General features: G+C 41.9%; 2 protein-coding genes across 3 annotated transcripts; one reads left to right on the top strand and one right to left on the bottom strand.

Moving 5' to 3' along the window:
* Positions 1-12,400, top strand: sgpl1 (sphingosine-1-phosphate lyase 1). Of its 2 annotated transcripts, none has more exons than XM_070841020.1 (14): positions 1-132; positions 3,132-3,297; positions 3,835-3,902; positions 5,384-5,531; positions 5,673-5,752; positions 5,998-6,126; positions 6,226-6,314; positions 6,876-6,984; positions 7,074-7,172; positions 7,261-7,407; positions 8,468-8,706; positions 8,835-8,981; positions 9,074-9,194; positions 10,220-12,400. In XM_070841020.1, exons 1-14 carry the CDS (start codon positions 121-123, stop codon positions 10,361-10,363), a joined length of 1,698 nt encoding a protein of 565 aa, XP_070697121.1. In that variant the 5' UTR covers positions 1-120; the 3' UTR covers positions 10,364-12,400. The 2 variants fall into 2 exon arrangements, with proteins under 2 accessions (XP_070697121.1, XP_070697122.1); XM_070841021.1 differs by lacking the exon at positions 1-132 and adding an exon at positions 2,324-2,373.
* Positions 12,401-13,071: 671 nt separating this feature from the next.
* Positions 13,072-15,884, bottom strand: pcbd1 (pterin-4 alpha-carbinolamine dehydratase/dimerization cofactor of hepatocyte nuclear factor 1 alpha). Its single transcript, XM_070841022.1, has 4 exons — positions 15,781-15,884; positions 14,860-14,991; positions 14,672-14,752; positions 13,072-13,561 (listed from the first exon to the last, which is right to left on the bottom strand). The coding sequence occupies exons 1-4, from the start codon at positions 15,781-15,783 to the stop codon at positions 13,469-13,471; spliced, it is 309 nt and encodes a 102-aa protein (XP_070697123.1). The 5' UTR covers positions 15,784-15,884; the 3' UTR covers positions 13,072-13,468.
* Positions 15,885-16,530: the final 646 nt, after the last annotated feature.

The following is a 16,530-nucleotide window of genomic DNA, read 5'->3' as shown; positions in this document are numbered from 1 at the left end:
TGCTGTGTTTGATGGTAGCCTGTAGATGAGAGCCGACGACTCACAGCAGGCTGCTGGAGGTGACTTTCCCGAGTAGCAGACAACAAAAAGGGACTTTCGGTGAGAGTTTGGCTCGACAACATGGACTACTGGGTAGGTGTCGCTTCTCTTGAGTAGAGTCTCCCCACACACACACACGTTACAATGGCAGTGCTGCTACAGGAGGCTCTGAGGAGGCGAAGACTTGTTTATCAACAGTGAAGTGAGCTAGAGATCCGACTTGTTTTGCTCTCAGGGATGCTCCAAGTCTTCCAACAGCGTGTTTGACAGTGACCTTAGTTATCAGAGCCTCACGTTACAGGTTTATGGCTGTTTTTAAAGAAACTCTTACCCTGCATTGACACTTTGACCCCTGAAACGGGGACACTTTACATAAGTGTGTTCACATACACTTCCAATAAGACTGTAGAGGAAAGTGCTGCCTTTACGTGGCCCCATGTTTTGCTTCCATTAAGTCAAATATCTCATTTCTTGTTGAATGGGCTCCCCGGTGATGAGGTTTACAGCTCCCACCTATTGTTTATTGTGGCACCCACTGTTTAAAATTAGAGATCCTGTTCAACTTAAACCAGCAGGAAGTTTAAACAAAGCATTACTCTTAGTGCTGCCACCAGAGAGCTGTTGAGGTTTCTGGGGTTTTCCTTAAAGGAGCAGAAACATGTTTAGTTGATGGCAGATATTAGACAAGAGGACTGACTGAGCACTAGAGGGCAGCTCCTCTGCCAAACCGATCTGCTGTCTGTGCAAAATTACCCTCCAAACTGTCTGTCGCAGTCTGATACTCTCCTGGCTAATTCAAGGAGGAGAAAGGAGAAGTGACTCAACAGGCTTAATTTTGATTTTGGCCTGAATGCCAGATCATGAGGCTCCCGAGGCTCTGTAGACACAAGACTTTCCATAAAGCCACAGCTGTAATTATTCCTCCTGGATGATCTCTGGATCTCTCTTTGACTGAAAGCCGTGGTGATGTTGTGCTCGCTGTCTGTTTTCCCTTGATGTATCCAGGAGCAGCCACCTCACACCCAGTACATTTCCATGAGAACATGACCTCCCCTCTGAGACAACAAAAGCTCTCATTACAGAATACTCAAATGTTGTATGAGGGGGAGCAAAGGAATGGGCGTCTACTGCTCAACAATGAGGTGGACAATGCTGGTACAAGAGTCTTTGTGTTAACTCTCGACAAGTTTTCCTGAGGCAAAGAAAGCTTTGAATGGTTTGGAGGAGTGTGGGTGGACCCGAGGGTGAAAATGTGTTGGATAGCAGACAGAGGCCTGTATCTTAAGGGGCAGTCTGATGTTAGATAACTCCAGTTAATCTTTTCTTTATGGCAGATGCGTGGCAGCGAGCACGGATCTGATTGAACCTGCGCTCTACATTTAGATACAAATATAATTCCCGTCATGAAAAATCTGCACGTGTTAATGGTTTAGTTTCCGTTGCTTCCCACTTGGCGCTGCGAGGCTGATCCTGCCAAACCTGTATTAGAGCATGTTATCCAGACGGGCAGGTATGACAGCTGTAGTCTGGGCCAGAGGGAGGGGTCCTCTGTTAAAGCTTCACTCACAAGACATCAACACGATATTGTCAACATTAAAACTCTTTATCTCTGAATTTTCACTGTTAACCGATGATGCTTTGCATGATGAAGCTGGAATAATAACTAACATCCTCTCATGTTGAGACAAAGATTGAGAAACCTTCAGACAAGGGAAGTTACCTCATTATACTATTATGGGATGTTTATTTCAGGCACTACAGACTGGGATTACTTAAGACATTGTCTTTTGAACCTTAAGCTTTCCTCCTCTGATTGTGGCTGAAGTGAAGAAACAAGCGTCCTCGCTATCAGACTGCCTGCTTATTGTGTCGTAAAAACACCAATGGGGAGAGATAATGTAAAGATAATTTTGTTGCACTTATGAAATCGCATTCATGAGTTGTTGCTGTGAATAGTGCTGTGATTTAGGCTCCGTTACATCCACCCAGGCTGTGGAAATCACTGCAATCAGGTCCAGATTCAGAGCAAATATTTCAGCATTTATTAGCAATGAGGCTTAAAAGTAAATGTGCGATATAGTCATAGTTCTGTGTACTTCAAGGCAAACGTCCTGTCTTGTCTGATTATGGCTGATTGCAAAACATCCTCTCCGCTGGCTGGATGTGTTGTCGGCGGTGCGGGTGCTGGGAGGAGTCTGGTGATAGTCGTCCACCTAGCTCAGAGCGTTCTTTCACTCTCACCTGGAGAACAAAGAGACGAGGGACTGAAAAAGTGCTGACAGTAGTGGTGTCGGAGGGAGGTTGAGCTCTATAGGTCTGACGATGTCTTCGGGGGTAAGAATTTACATTTGTGATTTGTGATATCGGGCTATATGTATGTAAAACTGTGAACTACTAACTGGCATTAATATACATGTTAATAGTTAATCATACGAGGATTTTCAACAATCTGGACGTCAATTCAACATTTCGTGAAAGTATGTTCTGGGGAAAGAAAAAAAGTTACTTTCCCTTAAAAGTAATTAGTTACAAAGTCACTGCTTTGAATTTGAAGGGAATTCTCTCTTTGGTTTGGACCAGTTCTGTTTCACTGTTTATCAGTGAGCTGCCTGACATTTACAGGGATGCCATGCAGCTCGAGTGACTGAAAGAATAATGTGTTGCACATCAGTATTTAGGGCTGGATTCACACTGCTGGTAGATACACAGGAACATGTGAAATGCAGCTACATAAATTGTGCATCTTGTCTCAAGAATTCCTCATGAAAATGAATTGAAATTTAATTATTGCCTCTTGTTGGCCTTAAATGATGACTAACTTTCATCTACATAGAGTTTGCAGTGGGCACATCCCCGTATTAACATAGTAGAGTTTATCTTCACTGATGAATTCACTAAATCCTACATCAGTTGCAGAGGGGGTTTGCACTTCAACAATGGGGTTCTCAGTGGAATACTAAACCCCAAATCCAGTGAGGAAAAAGCTCACCAAATCCTACATATTGCGGTTTTGTACCCCGAAACTTCTCTGTGGCATTTGATTCAAAGCAATGTCAACATATTTTAATACATGCATGTGTATCTGTGCCTAGAGTGCCTTGGAGGTGTATAAGGAGATGACCCTGCTGTACCTGGAGGCGGGCCGGCAGCAGGTCAACTCGCACTGCGTGGACCTGGAGCCGTGGCAGATCATCGGAGCCACAGTCATCACCACGCTGGGAGCAGTCTGGATCAAAGGCTTCCTCTTCCAGCAAGAAAGTAATCTTTCACACGTGATACATGAGAACAGAGTAGGCCTGGTGGGAACTAAATCAGAGATGACAACAATCTCCTAACATTGTAGAGGCAATGTTCACAAAGCTTTTTGGGTCAATTTAGAGTCACGTTTTCTGAAACGTCGACATCAGGTTCAACTTCAAAAAGTCAATAGCTTTTTGGGGAAAGCTTTTCCTGGTACTCCAGTAGAGTTCTTGTCTCTTTAGTATGTTAAGAAATACTTTCAATCAACAAGACTCTCTAGATCTACTATCAATCAATCAGTGGTTGAATTCCTGAGCAACAAGTCCAGCTCCACCCGTCTAACTTCAGCTCTTTGAGAGTAAAAGTTGGTAACAGTCAGAGAAAAAAGCTGCTTTCAGGGTCAGAACAAAATGCCTGGTGAATATGGCTCCAATTTCCATCGGCCATGTCTTGTCCTGACATGTGATTATAGGTCATAGTCAGCTGTTTAATGTTTGTGGTTGACTGTGTGCCAGCCTTTCACCACAGCTGCTGCCTCGTCTTTTTGGCTAATAGGTCTCACATCCCGAATCAAGAAGCAGTGCTTTCGACTCATCAGAAAAATACCCTTTGTTGGCGTGGCGGTAAGTATCAGTGGTGAATCTGTTCCTTCTTTTCCCAGCAGATGTGCACTGACTCTGTCGTCTATGAGTCACACTTGGATGACTGAGTAGAGCGTGCAGGGGAGGGGGGGGGGGGAGGGGGGGTCAGACCTTTGGCACACTTAACATTATGAAGTGGTGATAACAGTCGGTTACTTCTGGTCATTATCACACTGATGGACTTACTTTCTGGCTTTATCTAAAAAGTGTTGATAGTGGACTGGACGTGTTGTCACGCTCAGTCCGAAACACATTTATTTCACTATCAATCATTTTAGGGAAAGACGTGTTGATGATGGCAATAAAGTAGAGGTGTACGATATGATGGTATTAGATGAACAATGACGGTGTCTCTACAATCTGCCTTTACAGAGACATTGGTCAGTATGGTGCTGCAGCGCACTCTCCATTAGTTGCAGCCAATGTTGGCCTTCCAGATCATAGTCGGGAAGCTCAGGGGAGATGTTTGTTTTCCTCCAGGGAAGCTTCTTGGGAAGCTGCAGCCTTTGAGCTTAACAAACCGTATCCATAAACCGTATTAAAGAAGTAGACATGGCTTTCAGCTTTGAAAAGTGAAGCCAACGCTGAAGTGCTTGAAAATCTGCTTTCTTTCTAATGTCCAGCAGGATGCGACTCCACTGGCTCCAAGAAGGAGTCAGATTGTATTGAGGTCTATGAGAAAATGACCGTACATCCTGATGAGTCTCATTTGCTAGTTTCAAGTCTTCTTCAGCAATTTTAATTTTGGGAAATCTGGTCCCATTTATAGTAAAATCAATAATGAAGCGGGCTATGCTTTAGGGCAGGACCACCTTGTGACTATCCAATCAGAGACAGGCCTAAACCTAACCAATCAGTGGCACGACTTTTGGCAAAATCAAGATGCCGATGTTGAAAATGCCAAACTCGAGGCTTCAAAACTGCAGTCCGCAAAGCAATGGGTGATGTCATGGGCTATGTTCACTTCTCATGTACAGTCTATGACTGTGACCTACACTGTATATTTACTGCTTAACTTTTCTGCTACTCCGCTCACATTAGATTCCCTTTGCTGCTGCTTGCTCTCTCCCACTTGCTCCATCACACACTCGCTACGTACCCCTTACACTGCCCTATCTCTTAAAGTAGCTACACTGCTCTTACAACATCACCCCCACTTTGGATGGACATTATAACACAATTCCACTCCAGGGCAGTATTAAATGGATTCAGTATAACCAGCATTGGGGAAATAGCAAAAATTGCAGTTTCTCAATGCAGATGTTAACATGTAGCAGTTTAGGCTCTGTTACAGTACCTTGTAGGGCTTTGTTTTTTAAAATAGGGAAAATAGTTTAGTTTTCTGTTCAGTAACTTGTAAAATAGTCCACCATGTGATTATGCCTGAAAAAAATCGTGATATGATGTTCTTCTCTTATCGTCCATCCCTGCTATGAAGTAACTTTGTTCTCTCTTTATGACAGATCCAGAGCCAGCTCAACAAGGCTTTGGATGACATGTCTGTTAGTCTGTGCACGCTGAAGGAGGGGATGAGCTACACTACACAGTTGCCCTCCAAAGGTCTCTCTCAGGACCAAGTGCTGGACAAAATCAGAGAGTACGAGACTCTGAGTAAGTCCTGAGCTTCATTTGTTATCTGCACAGCTGAGTTCCTGTAGATCGTTTCTAGTATTCATACCTGATAAGAAAACCTCAACCTTTTTTTCATACTGGAAAGACATTTCTTTGAGAAAACGTGTTGTGCCGTTGCAGATGAGGTGCAGTGGGAGAAAGGATGTGTTTCTGGTGCAGTGTACTGGGGTGATGAGTCACTGACCAATCTCCTGGTGAAGGTATGTACCTCTGGCCCTCTGAGCACAAATGGTTTGAAGGTTGAAATTAAATACATTTTAGTGTTGGCTACAGTAAGCAGGACTACGTTATTATTTGTTTCTTTTTCATAATTTTTGACCAACAACCCCATTCATTCCTTTAAGTGATGGTTGGCGCTGTGGACTGTGTCTCTTAATAACTCACAGTAAATATTTTGAGTTTATGCAACTTCTTTTGTCACTATTGGATTTCCTTTTGCTTCTAGGTATATGGAGATTTTGCATGGAGCAACCCACTTCACCCAGACATCTTTCCTGGCGTAAGAAAGATGGAGGCAGAGGTTGTTAGAATGGCTTGCACACTTTTCCATGGTGGACCCAACTCCTGTGGCACAGTAAGTTATCATAAGCATATGTTCACACATTGTATAAGATAAGGATGGGTGGATACAAAGAATGAACTGAACTGGTTTTAAACAACTCTTTTTTTCCAGGTTACCTCAGGGGGAACTGAGAGCATACTGATGGCCTGCAAGGCGTACAGAGACATGGCGTATGAACGTGGTGTCAAATACCCTGAAATGTAAGAGGAGCCTCATAGATCTGTCGATGAGTAATCTCAGTTTTCTCATTATAAATCATTTTTGTCATTTAGAAATACTGTTCTACTGAAACTAAGGCAGCAGACAATGTAAAGATTATAACAAACATTTAGATATATTCAAATGTTTTTATTGGGTTTTCCAGCACTTACACATTACCTTAAGTATGACAACAACAGCAGCAATACTTCCCCACAAAGAATAAAGAAATTAAAAACAAAAACCAAAATCAATTCAAATGTTGAAATACAACCAATAATAACATAAAGATTGAACAGCAATTCTGCAAAGTAGAATATATTTGAGCTTTTCCAACTTCTCATGAACCATGTATGCATGTGCATATTCAGGTTCAGAGGAGTATTTGTCATATAATCAATAAAATCTTTTTGATTTAACACCAAAATGAAAATATATCATAACAAACAGAATAACACGATATGGCAGTACTGTACATAGCATGGCCATGCCGATAGAGACCATTTGAATCCATTTTAAGGCTTTTTCTTGACGAAGTTCCACCGTTTCTCCTCCTGGTGCAGACTTGCTCCAGTGAGCGTCCACGCAGCCTTTGACAAAGCAGCACATTACTTTGGGATGAAGCTTGTTCACATTCCCCTTGACAAGAAAACCATGAAAGTAGATGTGAAGGTGAGAATACGGTACACACAGACAGTAGCTGCTAATTGACTGCTATTCTTAGACTTGAGTTCTTCCCTTACTGTTTCTTCTTTTTCCAGGCTATGAAGAGAGCCATCAACAGGAACACTGCCATGCTTGTGTGCTCAGCGCCTCAGTTTCCTCATGGAGTCATGGATCCCATTGAGGAAGTTTCCAAGGTCAGAAGTGAAACATTTTCCTCTAAACAGGTTCTGAAATGAAAACAGGGAAGTCAAATGTCTGATACTTTCCCTCGGTGTGTTCCAGCTGGCTGTACGCTACAACCTCCCGCTGCATGTGGATGCCTGTCTGGGAGGATTTCTCATTGTCTTCATGGCCAGAGCCGGTTACCCACTGGCTCCTTTTGACTTCAGGTTAAAGGGTGTTACCAGCATCTCTGCAGACACCCACAAGGTAATGAGTGGTTATTTATCTCCAAACCAATGCATTTTTAAAGCTAGAATACCTTCTCTTGTTACTTGGTTCTTCTCCTAACTAAAAAATTAAGACACGAGATTTATAAAAAGTTATGATAGCTTACAGTGAATAACGCTTAGAATAACGCGCATATTTTTAAATCTCTGCTCTATTTTTGGATATTCTGAGCTTGAAATAACTGGTAGGTACAAAATCAAGTGGAATGGTTTAGGACTTTTGCCTCTGACTGGCTTAGATTGTGTGACAACATTACAGAAAGGATCTCTACAGAGATAGACCAGTAAGTTGTGTAACCAGAAACAGCTGTTATATTGCACTATTCAAACCCACCAGATTTCATGGAAAAAAAGTAGTAATTTTACCTCACAGAATAAGGGAGTTGCTGATTTTCTGCTGCCCTGATGAGTTAGTTGCGTTATTATGGGTTACATAAATATTGTGTTGGTTTGAACTAACAGTTCACCAAAGTCCCTGTAACAAGCTGATAACTACCTGATGGAGACAGCGGTAGACCAGCAACTACCATGTAAAATTACTGTTTTTGTAAATGGAGTCTGGTGGCCATGAACCGAGTGACATAACGGCTGTTTCTGGTTGAACGGAAAGGAACTTACAGTCTGTAGGGATCCTTTCAGTAACTTTCAGACACTTCTGGGCCTGTCAGTTGAAGCCATCGCACCCATTTTCCACCCGTTCTTGGCTGCCGGCTGAAGAGATCTACTGGATAAGTTCCAAAAGTTTTTCTACCCATCAGTCATTTAGATGCCAAAGTATGTAATTATAGAGCCCAGGTTTAAAAATAGCAGAGGTGTGCTTTAAGACATCGTTCAATGAGTATTGCAATATTCATGCAATTTGGAGAGTATTGGTCTTCAAACTGTATGACTGTTGCACACTAAAAGTAAATACTAGGCCATAGTAGAAAGTAAACTGAGTAAAAAAGTAAGAAAGCCAAAGTAAACTGGCTCTAGGCTCTATATTTCTTATTGTGTTTTAATACTGCGTTGTGCGTGTGTGTTACTACGTTCTTCTCCAGTATGGTTACGCCCCCAAAGGTTCCTCAGTGATCCTCTACAGTGACAAAAAGTACCGTCACTACCAGTACTTCGTAGCTCCAGACTGGCAGGGGGGAATCTACGCCTCGCCCTCAGTTGCTGGCTCCAGGCCTGGAGGAATCATCGCCGCCTGCTGGGCGACCATGATGCACATGGGAGAGAACGGATACATAGATGCCACCAAGAAGATCATCAGCACAGCACGCAAAATCAAAACAGAGTAATAAGACATGTTTGCACTTGTTGACACCACAGTCGCAATAAGTTTAAAAACAACAGCAAAGCTTTTTTTTTATCTTATCACCTTCAGCATGTCGATGTTTTTGTGGGGTTTTTTTCTGTTGACAGAATCTGCAAGATCGAAGGGGTGTTTGTGTTTGGGGATCCAGAGGTGTCAGTGGTGGCAATCGGCTCAGACGTTTTTGATATTTTCCGTCTGTCTAATGCACTGACGTCAAAGGGCTGGAATCTGAACACACTGCAGTACCCATCCAGGTGCATATAAAAAAAATGATAATCATTGAGAAAATGGAATAATATTGTAAGTAGTCAGGAGTGTGACAAGTGTACGATCCTCTCTCTCACAGCATCCACATCTGCTGCACAGTCTTGCACACCCAGCCCGGCGTCGCCGATCAGTTCATCCGTGATGTCAGAGAGCAGGTCGCCATCATCATGAAGAACCCCAAAGAGAAAACCACAGGAATGGTGAGCCTGCTGTGCTTGCACACTTGTCCGCATTGTATTCATACACCGAATATACAGCACAATGTATCTTTTATTTTCTCATCCCAAACAACAAGGTTATACAAGGACACTGCGGCACTACAACAAGTTGCCTTTTGAATTGATGTTGTGACAGAATGAGTGAATCAGTATCAACAACTCACCATTTTACTGAAATGTTCTACAACAACAAAGTGTGACCTGTTGCAATTTTGCAGTAACGTGTCTCCAGTCCGTCACAGGGCTACTACATGACAGACAGCCATTTATGTGTGCTCAACCTGTGCATCTATCATTAGGCATTAACGTTAATTCAATCTTTGGACAGCTTGCAAGCAGGAATGCATCTAATGCTTATTTTAATTGTTGATTAATCTGCAGTTTTTTTTGTTTGGTCTATAAAATGTCAGAAAATGGTGAAAAATGTTGATCAGTGTTTCCCAAAGCCCAAGATGATGTCCTCAAATATTTTCTTCTGTCTGCAACAAGATTAATGGATTATCAAAATAGTTAGACAAGTGTTTTGATTAATTGTTGCAACTCTTCTTGAAGTCATGACAAACCATGTGAAGTATGTTTGCGTCTCTACTGTTTACCATGCTGTTGGTTGCACACTGCATTTTGCTTTCCTGCTGCACACGCCGTGCGTGTGCTGTCTTTATGTGTCATATTTAAATAGCAAACTCCACTCAAGAGACAAAAACCAGTCAGGTTTGTTAGGATCACGCCAATGAATGAAGCATCAACTTCATTGGAATGACACATAAATGATGCCATATATAAGAGCGATGACAGTAAAATATGAATAATATGCAATAAATAAACCTTCTGACAAATGTAGGATTTATTTTCAATATTTTCAGTTTCTTTTTCTTTCATTCACTTATTATTTATGTTACAAAGTTGCTTACTCACTAACGTAAGTGGTTACACCAAGACAAATAATCTGAACACCACACACTAGTGTTATTGGGTGCAAGCTCACTCGTGTCTTCCTGCCGTTTCAGGGAGCGATCTACGGCATGGCCCAGTCTATCCCAGACAGATCCATGGTGACGGAGATCTCCCGAGGTTTCCTGGACTGTCTCTACAGCACCGAGGTGCCCAAGTCAAACACCAGCCACATGAACGGCAACGGCAAAGCCCACTGAGGCGGGATTGGGCCGACCTCACCGTACGCAGGGAAACACGCTCGCCTCCTCCCAGAGCTCTTGAGTTCGTCGCTCAACAGTTGCCTTATCTTGCATACCTACAGCATATTGAAAACATCTGCAAAGGTCTTTGAAGCACAAGCCATCATCATTTTAATCAGCCCGGAGGGAAATCGCTCACGGCATTGCGCTTAAGTGGCACAGAGATGGAATGACTGGCTCCAAACGAGTTGTAGTCTTTTATTTGATTTTATTAATGTAGTGAAAGTGTGTGTGTGTGTGTGTGTGTGTGTGTGTGTGTGTGTGTGTGTGTGTTATTTTATTTGTTTCAAAAATTCATTTCAATTTTAGCTTTTGTTGCTTTTATTTTGTTTGTCATAATCTCCACTGATTACAAAGCAATAGTATTGTTTTTTTCAATGCCGGATCATTTCAGCTTGCTGCCATCACTGCCCTACTGTGTGTGATGACTCGGCAAAAACTCAGACCACTGAAAGCTTGTCAGAAGCATTGTGCTGCCCTCTAGCATGAACCCTGATGTACTGCTCTAGCCTGGCTCCGCATGGCGGAGGCCAGTCGAAAGTGTCTGCTATCATTATCATGTAACGGTTCCCTGAAAACAGCATCCTTGACGTAAAAGCACTGCAATACCCTCACAAGAACATATCAGGTTAATCTGTAAATCACTTGAAGCTGCGATTCAGATGTTACGGTAGAAGCTTGTCTGTAAGCATGAACATGCATGTCCTCGTTTGTTAGCACTTAGTACAATGACATACATCTTTACTTTAGGTTTGCGTTTGTGGTCCATCTGCGGTGGTCGGATTTGCAGACAGAGGGAGAATGATCATGATTGAGAGGTGCCGTTTTTAATATCATTAACATTCTTTAAAACTGTCTCAAAATTTAATTTAAGCGGCGAGTGGAATCCGAAGCTTATCGGCCACTTAGGTTGTTTTATTGATTGTTTTTTAGAATTGGGAAAGGGCTTCTGTGCAGTAGCTGGGTTGTAAAGTAAATCAATGAAATGTGACCGGTTGGACTGAAGGCTTTCTCCAACCCTGGTCTACTGTACGTTATCTAGAAGCAGAAATACTTCCTCTGTAGTCTGCATAGACCCAGCTGTCTACCACATTGTTTTAATAATTTGTCTCCTAATTCAATCTACCTCAGTTTCTACTCAATGCAAATGTCATCTATTCATCATTTGAAACGCATTCAAACAGGGCAACTGTTTTTTTTAATTTTCATTTCTAACAAACTTCACAATGTTCAGGCATCAGACAACGTATAATAAAGTGTTCTTAAACTGATACTGAGAGGAAACAGACCCACTGTGATGGAGGGTTCTGATCCACAGACTGACGGATTTGATAGTTTTATTTTGGGAGAAACCCACTCTGCCCTTTCTGAATGTGGATAGATTTAGGTAGCTATCCATTCAGCAGGATATGTACTCATTTACTGACAGGATGACGACTTAACGATGCATAATGTAACACCAAAAGGACCTTGTGTTTTGCTCTTTCTCTCATTTCCTAATATTGCTTGTTGAAATTGTTTATTTCCACAAAATGAGTTCCATGTTTGTGCAATATGTACCTTTCCTTTAATTAAGTGACACAAAGGGGAATGCTCTACTATTACTGTTGAAGTCTTTAGAAGCATAGTATTGAATGATAGCATATCAGCACTGTTAGTGTAATTTAACCATTTGTGTGACCACTGGGTGTTTACTGATCTCTTCATTCTTTGAGTCTTGTTTGTGGTTTTACATACTGAGCAGTTTTAAAGAGATTAGAAATGAATGTAATTTAGGTTCTCACACAAAGCTCATAACCATCATTTGTCTATCCATCCATCTTCAAATACTGTGCCCAGTGACAGGGTGTGGAAACCCCCGCCCATGCAAAAAGACTTTTCCAACAATAACTCATTCTGTTTGCTTTTGAGAAATACAAATTGTGATGATTGAATGGCCAAGAAAATTCTTTTGAATAAAAACTTTAAATGCAAATAAACCTCTTCATGGATTAACTAAAGTGTAACAGTTTCTTCAGAGGCCTGCTGAGAAAATCTTAATTAGGGCCCGAGCACCAAGCGGTGCGAGCGGTGCGAAACATTCTCTGAGTGTCCATCCCAGCAGGTTAGTTACAGCCACTTCAAATTCAGTCCAAACATTCCCAGGATATGGATGATGCTCACTTATGAAGCTCTTGAGGTTTTGCCATGAAACAGGAAATTGTTATATCTTCAGTGTACATTATCCAATCTGTTCCAAACTTGTCATGATTAATAAGAGTGGACAAAGAGACACAAACATCTTCAAATACAGTGCAATCAAATGCAAACTTACATTGATCTTAAAGTGTCGACACATCATACATTTATAATGATTGATTTTTAGTGCTGCATCGTATTACATTATAAAGGTTCTTTTGACTTATGTCCACCCCTTCATGTGAGGTTTGTTAAATCTCTGTTCATGTCCTGATTTAGCAGATTTATTTTCAGTTAGGAAGCACCTGCTGGTTCCTTCCGGCAAATGATCCTCAGCAAACACTGTTATTTAACCCCATTTAAAGGAGGTAACGGTTACTGTTTTAGTCGACCACAGCAGATGTCTACAGTGTTGTGTTTTCAATAAAATGCATCCAGTCTGGTGAGAGGATCATTTCTGGTCATTTTTCAGTCACGACAAGAACAGGCAGAGAAAATAACTTTTACTAACAGTAAAGTAGAAAAACATTTGGTACATAAGACACAAGTGGTGACAGTTGGATACATGTAGCATTGTGAATATTATCTGTAATACCAACTGGAATAGTTGCAGAGAAATTACTTGAATTTAGCCTTTAATGTTTAAATACGATTTTATTTGCCTTATGCCAATTACCTTATTCATTCACAAAGTACAAAACAACACCATATTTTTATAAACACGTTGGACCCATAGCAGTCTAACAACTACAGCTACGTTATTCACAATTCATTGACAGAAACTGATTTATATTCTTTGGACACATCCTCAGAGATTTATCAGAGTGGAATGAATAAAGGAGGAGCCGTGACGTCCAGCACTTCAGCTTTCATAACGCGTGCTGCTCACATCAGTGATGCCTGGTCAATGAAGGTGGCCAAAGTGATGTCACGCTGGGACAGCCCCCCACAGTCGTGTGTGCTGAGGGTGATCTGGACCTGGGGGAGCCAAGGGAAATGGAGCAGAGGAGGGAAACCTGTGAGTAGGACGCTCATCAAATGACTAGAGCAGCCTAAGGAGGCTACGAGCGTGTACATTTTGTGTGTGTTAGCTTAAGAGAGTCTCCAGTCTGCCAACTTCATCATGGCATCATCCACCCAAACTGAGGTTTAAGTGATGAAAACAGTCGATGTGTCAGCCGAGGTGAATGCCTTGAAAGCAGTCAGTGACTGTGATGTTTTAGAGATGAAACCAGTAGAGATGTCAGCTGAAAGGTAAACACTGAATGTGAAAGTAGCTGAAGTTTCAATTGAGGTTGAACAATGACAGTGAGTAAAAGACCAGTGTTAACCAAGCATAATGTGCACCAATGTTAATATTTTAACGTCTTAACATATTTTAATGTCGTAAAATCAAAACTGACATTTTTAAAATGTGCTGTTGTATAAAAAGTGCAAATTTAAAATCTGAATTATGTTCCTTACCCATGAAGAGGTAGTTGAGGGGAGGTTTGAATATTTTTAGCCAGGGCTTCTCGTATGAAAAAAGGTTAAAGATTTTACAAGCTGTGATATTAAACCTGCATTAACGGATTTTTTTTTTTTTGACATATTATCACCTCAGGTGATATGTTGGCTAACAATTGCTGCATAATGGGGCAGCATCAATGTTCATTCGGAGTCATGTCTCTGTCCACCTGATGAATGTAAATCCACTATTCACTCTCTTTTAGCTCCGTTTTGGTTCCCACCAGCAGTTTGCAGGCTCCAAAATCAAAGCATTAAGCTGAAAGATGCTTTTTTAAATGGACATATCAGCTTTAAAAAGTTGAATTGAAGACATCTGCATTGGAAAGGAAAACTGCTTTGCACACACTCAGTAGCTCAACACTATACACTATAGAAAGTTGTGGCGAATCAGTCAACTCAAGTGCTTTTGCACAGGAAGTCTTTGTAGTTTACGTTATTTAAAGACAAATTAATTTGAAGATTAATTTGTACATGGTTACAACATTGTAACTCTTTAGCAAGGAAAGACAATTAGGAATATATCCAACCACCCCATGGCCTTTAATCTCCTGTACATGAGTCATAATTAGTCTTTTATACCTTATTATAGACATTGAACCACTCCGGATGATGGTCCATTTTCTCTGCTTGTAAAGCCACTCTGGACATAAAACCAAAAGCCTAGAAGGAGAAAAAAAAATCATGCAGTCATGTTACATATTGCACAGTAGCTGCTAGTTTGGTGGGTTTTGTGAGTTAAGTGCAATAAACTCTGACATATTAGGAACCTGATTGAAGTCTTTAAAAATGAACTCTTTGTAAATGGCGTCCCGTCCCACAACCTCCACCCACTGGGCGTTGCGCAGCAGGGGGAGTAGGTGGGTTCTCTCCTCCTCGGTCAGACTCTGGATTTTACCAGCCTAGTGGGACAGAGCAGAGGTAAGAGTACAGCAGATCTGAGAGGGGCAGTTTCACAAACACAAACTGTGATTGGTTGCATAGGATCCCATCTGGAAACAATGAGAGGCTGCATTCCTGAAAAAACTAGCTGGTTCAAAGGTATGAAGTGGTGGCGGGGAGGCGGGTGGGGGTTCCCCTCTGGTTACTTAATCCCTGATCTTGACACATGATGGAGGGTCACATGGATTTGAAGTTATTCATGCTCACTTCATTCGGCCCCTCGTGATCGTGTCTATCTAAAATCTAAACTGTCAACATTGGCCAACATTCCTCAAATAGACTTTATTGCACAATCAGGAGGGGACTTCTGAAGGCTTCGTCCCCAGATGTGCAGTCATGCTTAGAAACCAAAAGAGCAAACAGATGTAGCAGCCAGAGACAGAGCAATGACATCAACAGGTATCATAGCAACACTCTAATCTGCTCAATCAGTGGAGCGAATGGGCAGCACACAGACAATGGCCACTGGCTCAAGCCTCGTCTATTCATCACACACAGTGGCTAAACACATGCACAAAGACGCAGGAAAATGTGCTCATGCCATGCTTAACCAGGCAAAATCATGCTGCCACATATGACACTTTTTTATCAAACGTATATATCTGAACATCTGCATTCATCAGTCCCCCATAAAACATTATCTAGTAGAGATTTATACTATGAGAGTGGCTAAATGGCAACAGGTGTGTGAGGCGGTCAGCAGCCCTCTGTGGCAGACAGGACACACACTGGAGAGGTTGTATACTCACCATGTCTGCTAAATGTTTTCATGCACAGAGGAGGTTCAGCTCCGGCTCCCTGTTGCACACAGTCTAATCTGCCGTGGCAGCCAGTGAGAGCAACTGAAATGAATCCATCCGACACATGAGCCGTAGGTCCCGCTTAGCTGCCCCTGCAGAAGCCTGAGCAGAAATCCTCACTGCTGATAGGTTACTCAGCCTACCTGTCACCACGGGTTTAATCATAAACTGCCATGTGTTGCACAAGGCATCAGTGAGGCCAGCTATCGTAGCAGGATCCAACACAAAAGCCAGTGCACCAGTGTTTGCTGTGTGATGAAAGAATGAAGATACTTTTCAATAATCTATTTTATATCTCACACATATGCACACATATTAAACATGACCTTAACCCCCTGAACAATAGCACACAGTCAGTGATGCCTCTGTGTAATTGGACAGCATATTTTAAAGCAACCTCTGCTCTTCAGCCGACGGGAGTTCATGTCAAAGGTTAATAGGCTGCTCCTGTGAGATTGCCCCGGTGAACTCATCTGTCACAGCGAGCGCTCAGGGAAATGAACTGGTTAATGAAATGAGGAGAGGGAGAGGATGTGCCAAGTGATCAGCATTTAACAGTTGGATGGATGTGGAAATGAGAATGGTTCGAAAGAATTTGCTTAGAAAGGAAGGCAAATGGTTGTTCAACCTGGAAATGTAGCTCATGCACAGGCTCTCATAAGCTTTTTGAACTCGTGAAGTGAAGCATTTTTATTTTAT

This window comes from Pempheris klunzingeri, chromosome 12 (genome assembly GCF_042242105.1).
Source record: "Pempheris klunzingeri isolate RE-2024b chromosome 12, fPemKlu1.hap1, whole genome shotgun sequence".
NCBI classification, from domain to species: domain Eukaryota; kingdom Metazoa; phylum Chordata; class Actinopteri; order Acropomatiformes; family Pempheridae; genus Pempheris; species Pempheris klunzingeri.
Note: the sequence above shows the minus strand (reverse complement) of the source record. Positions and strands in the feature narration are given on the sequence as shown.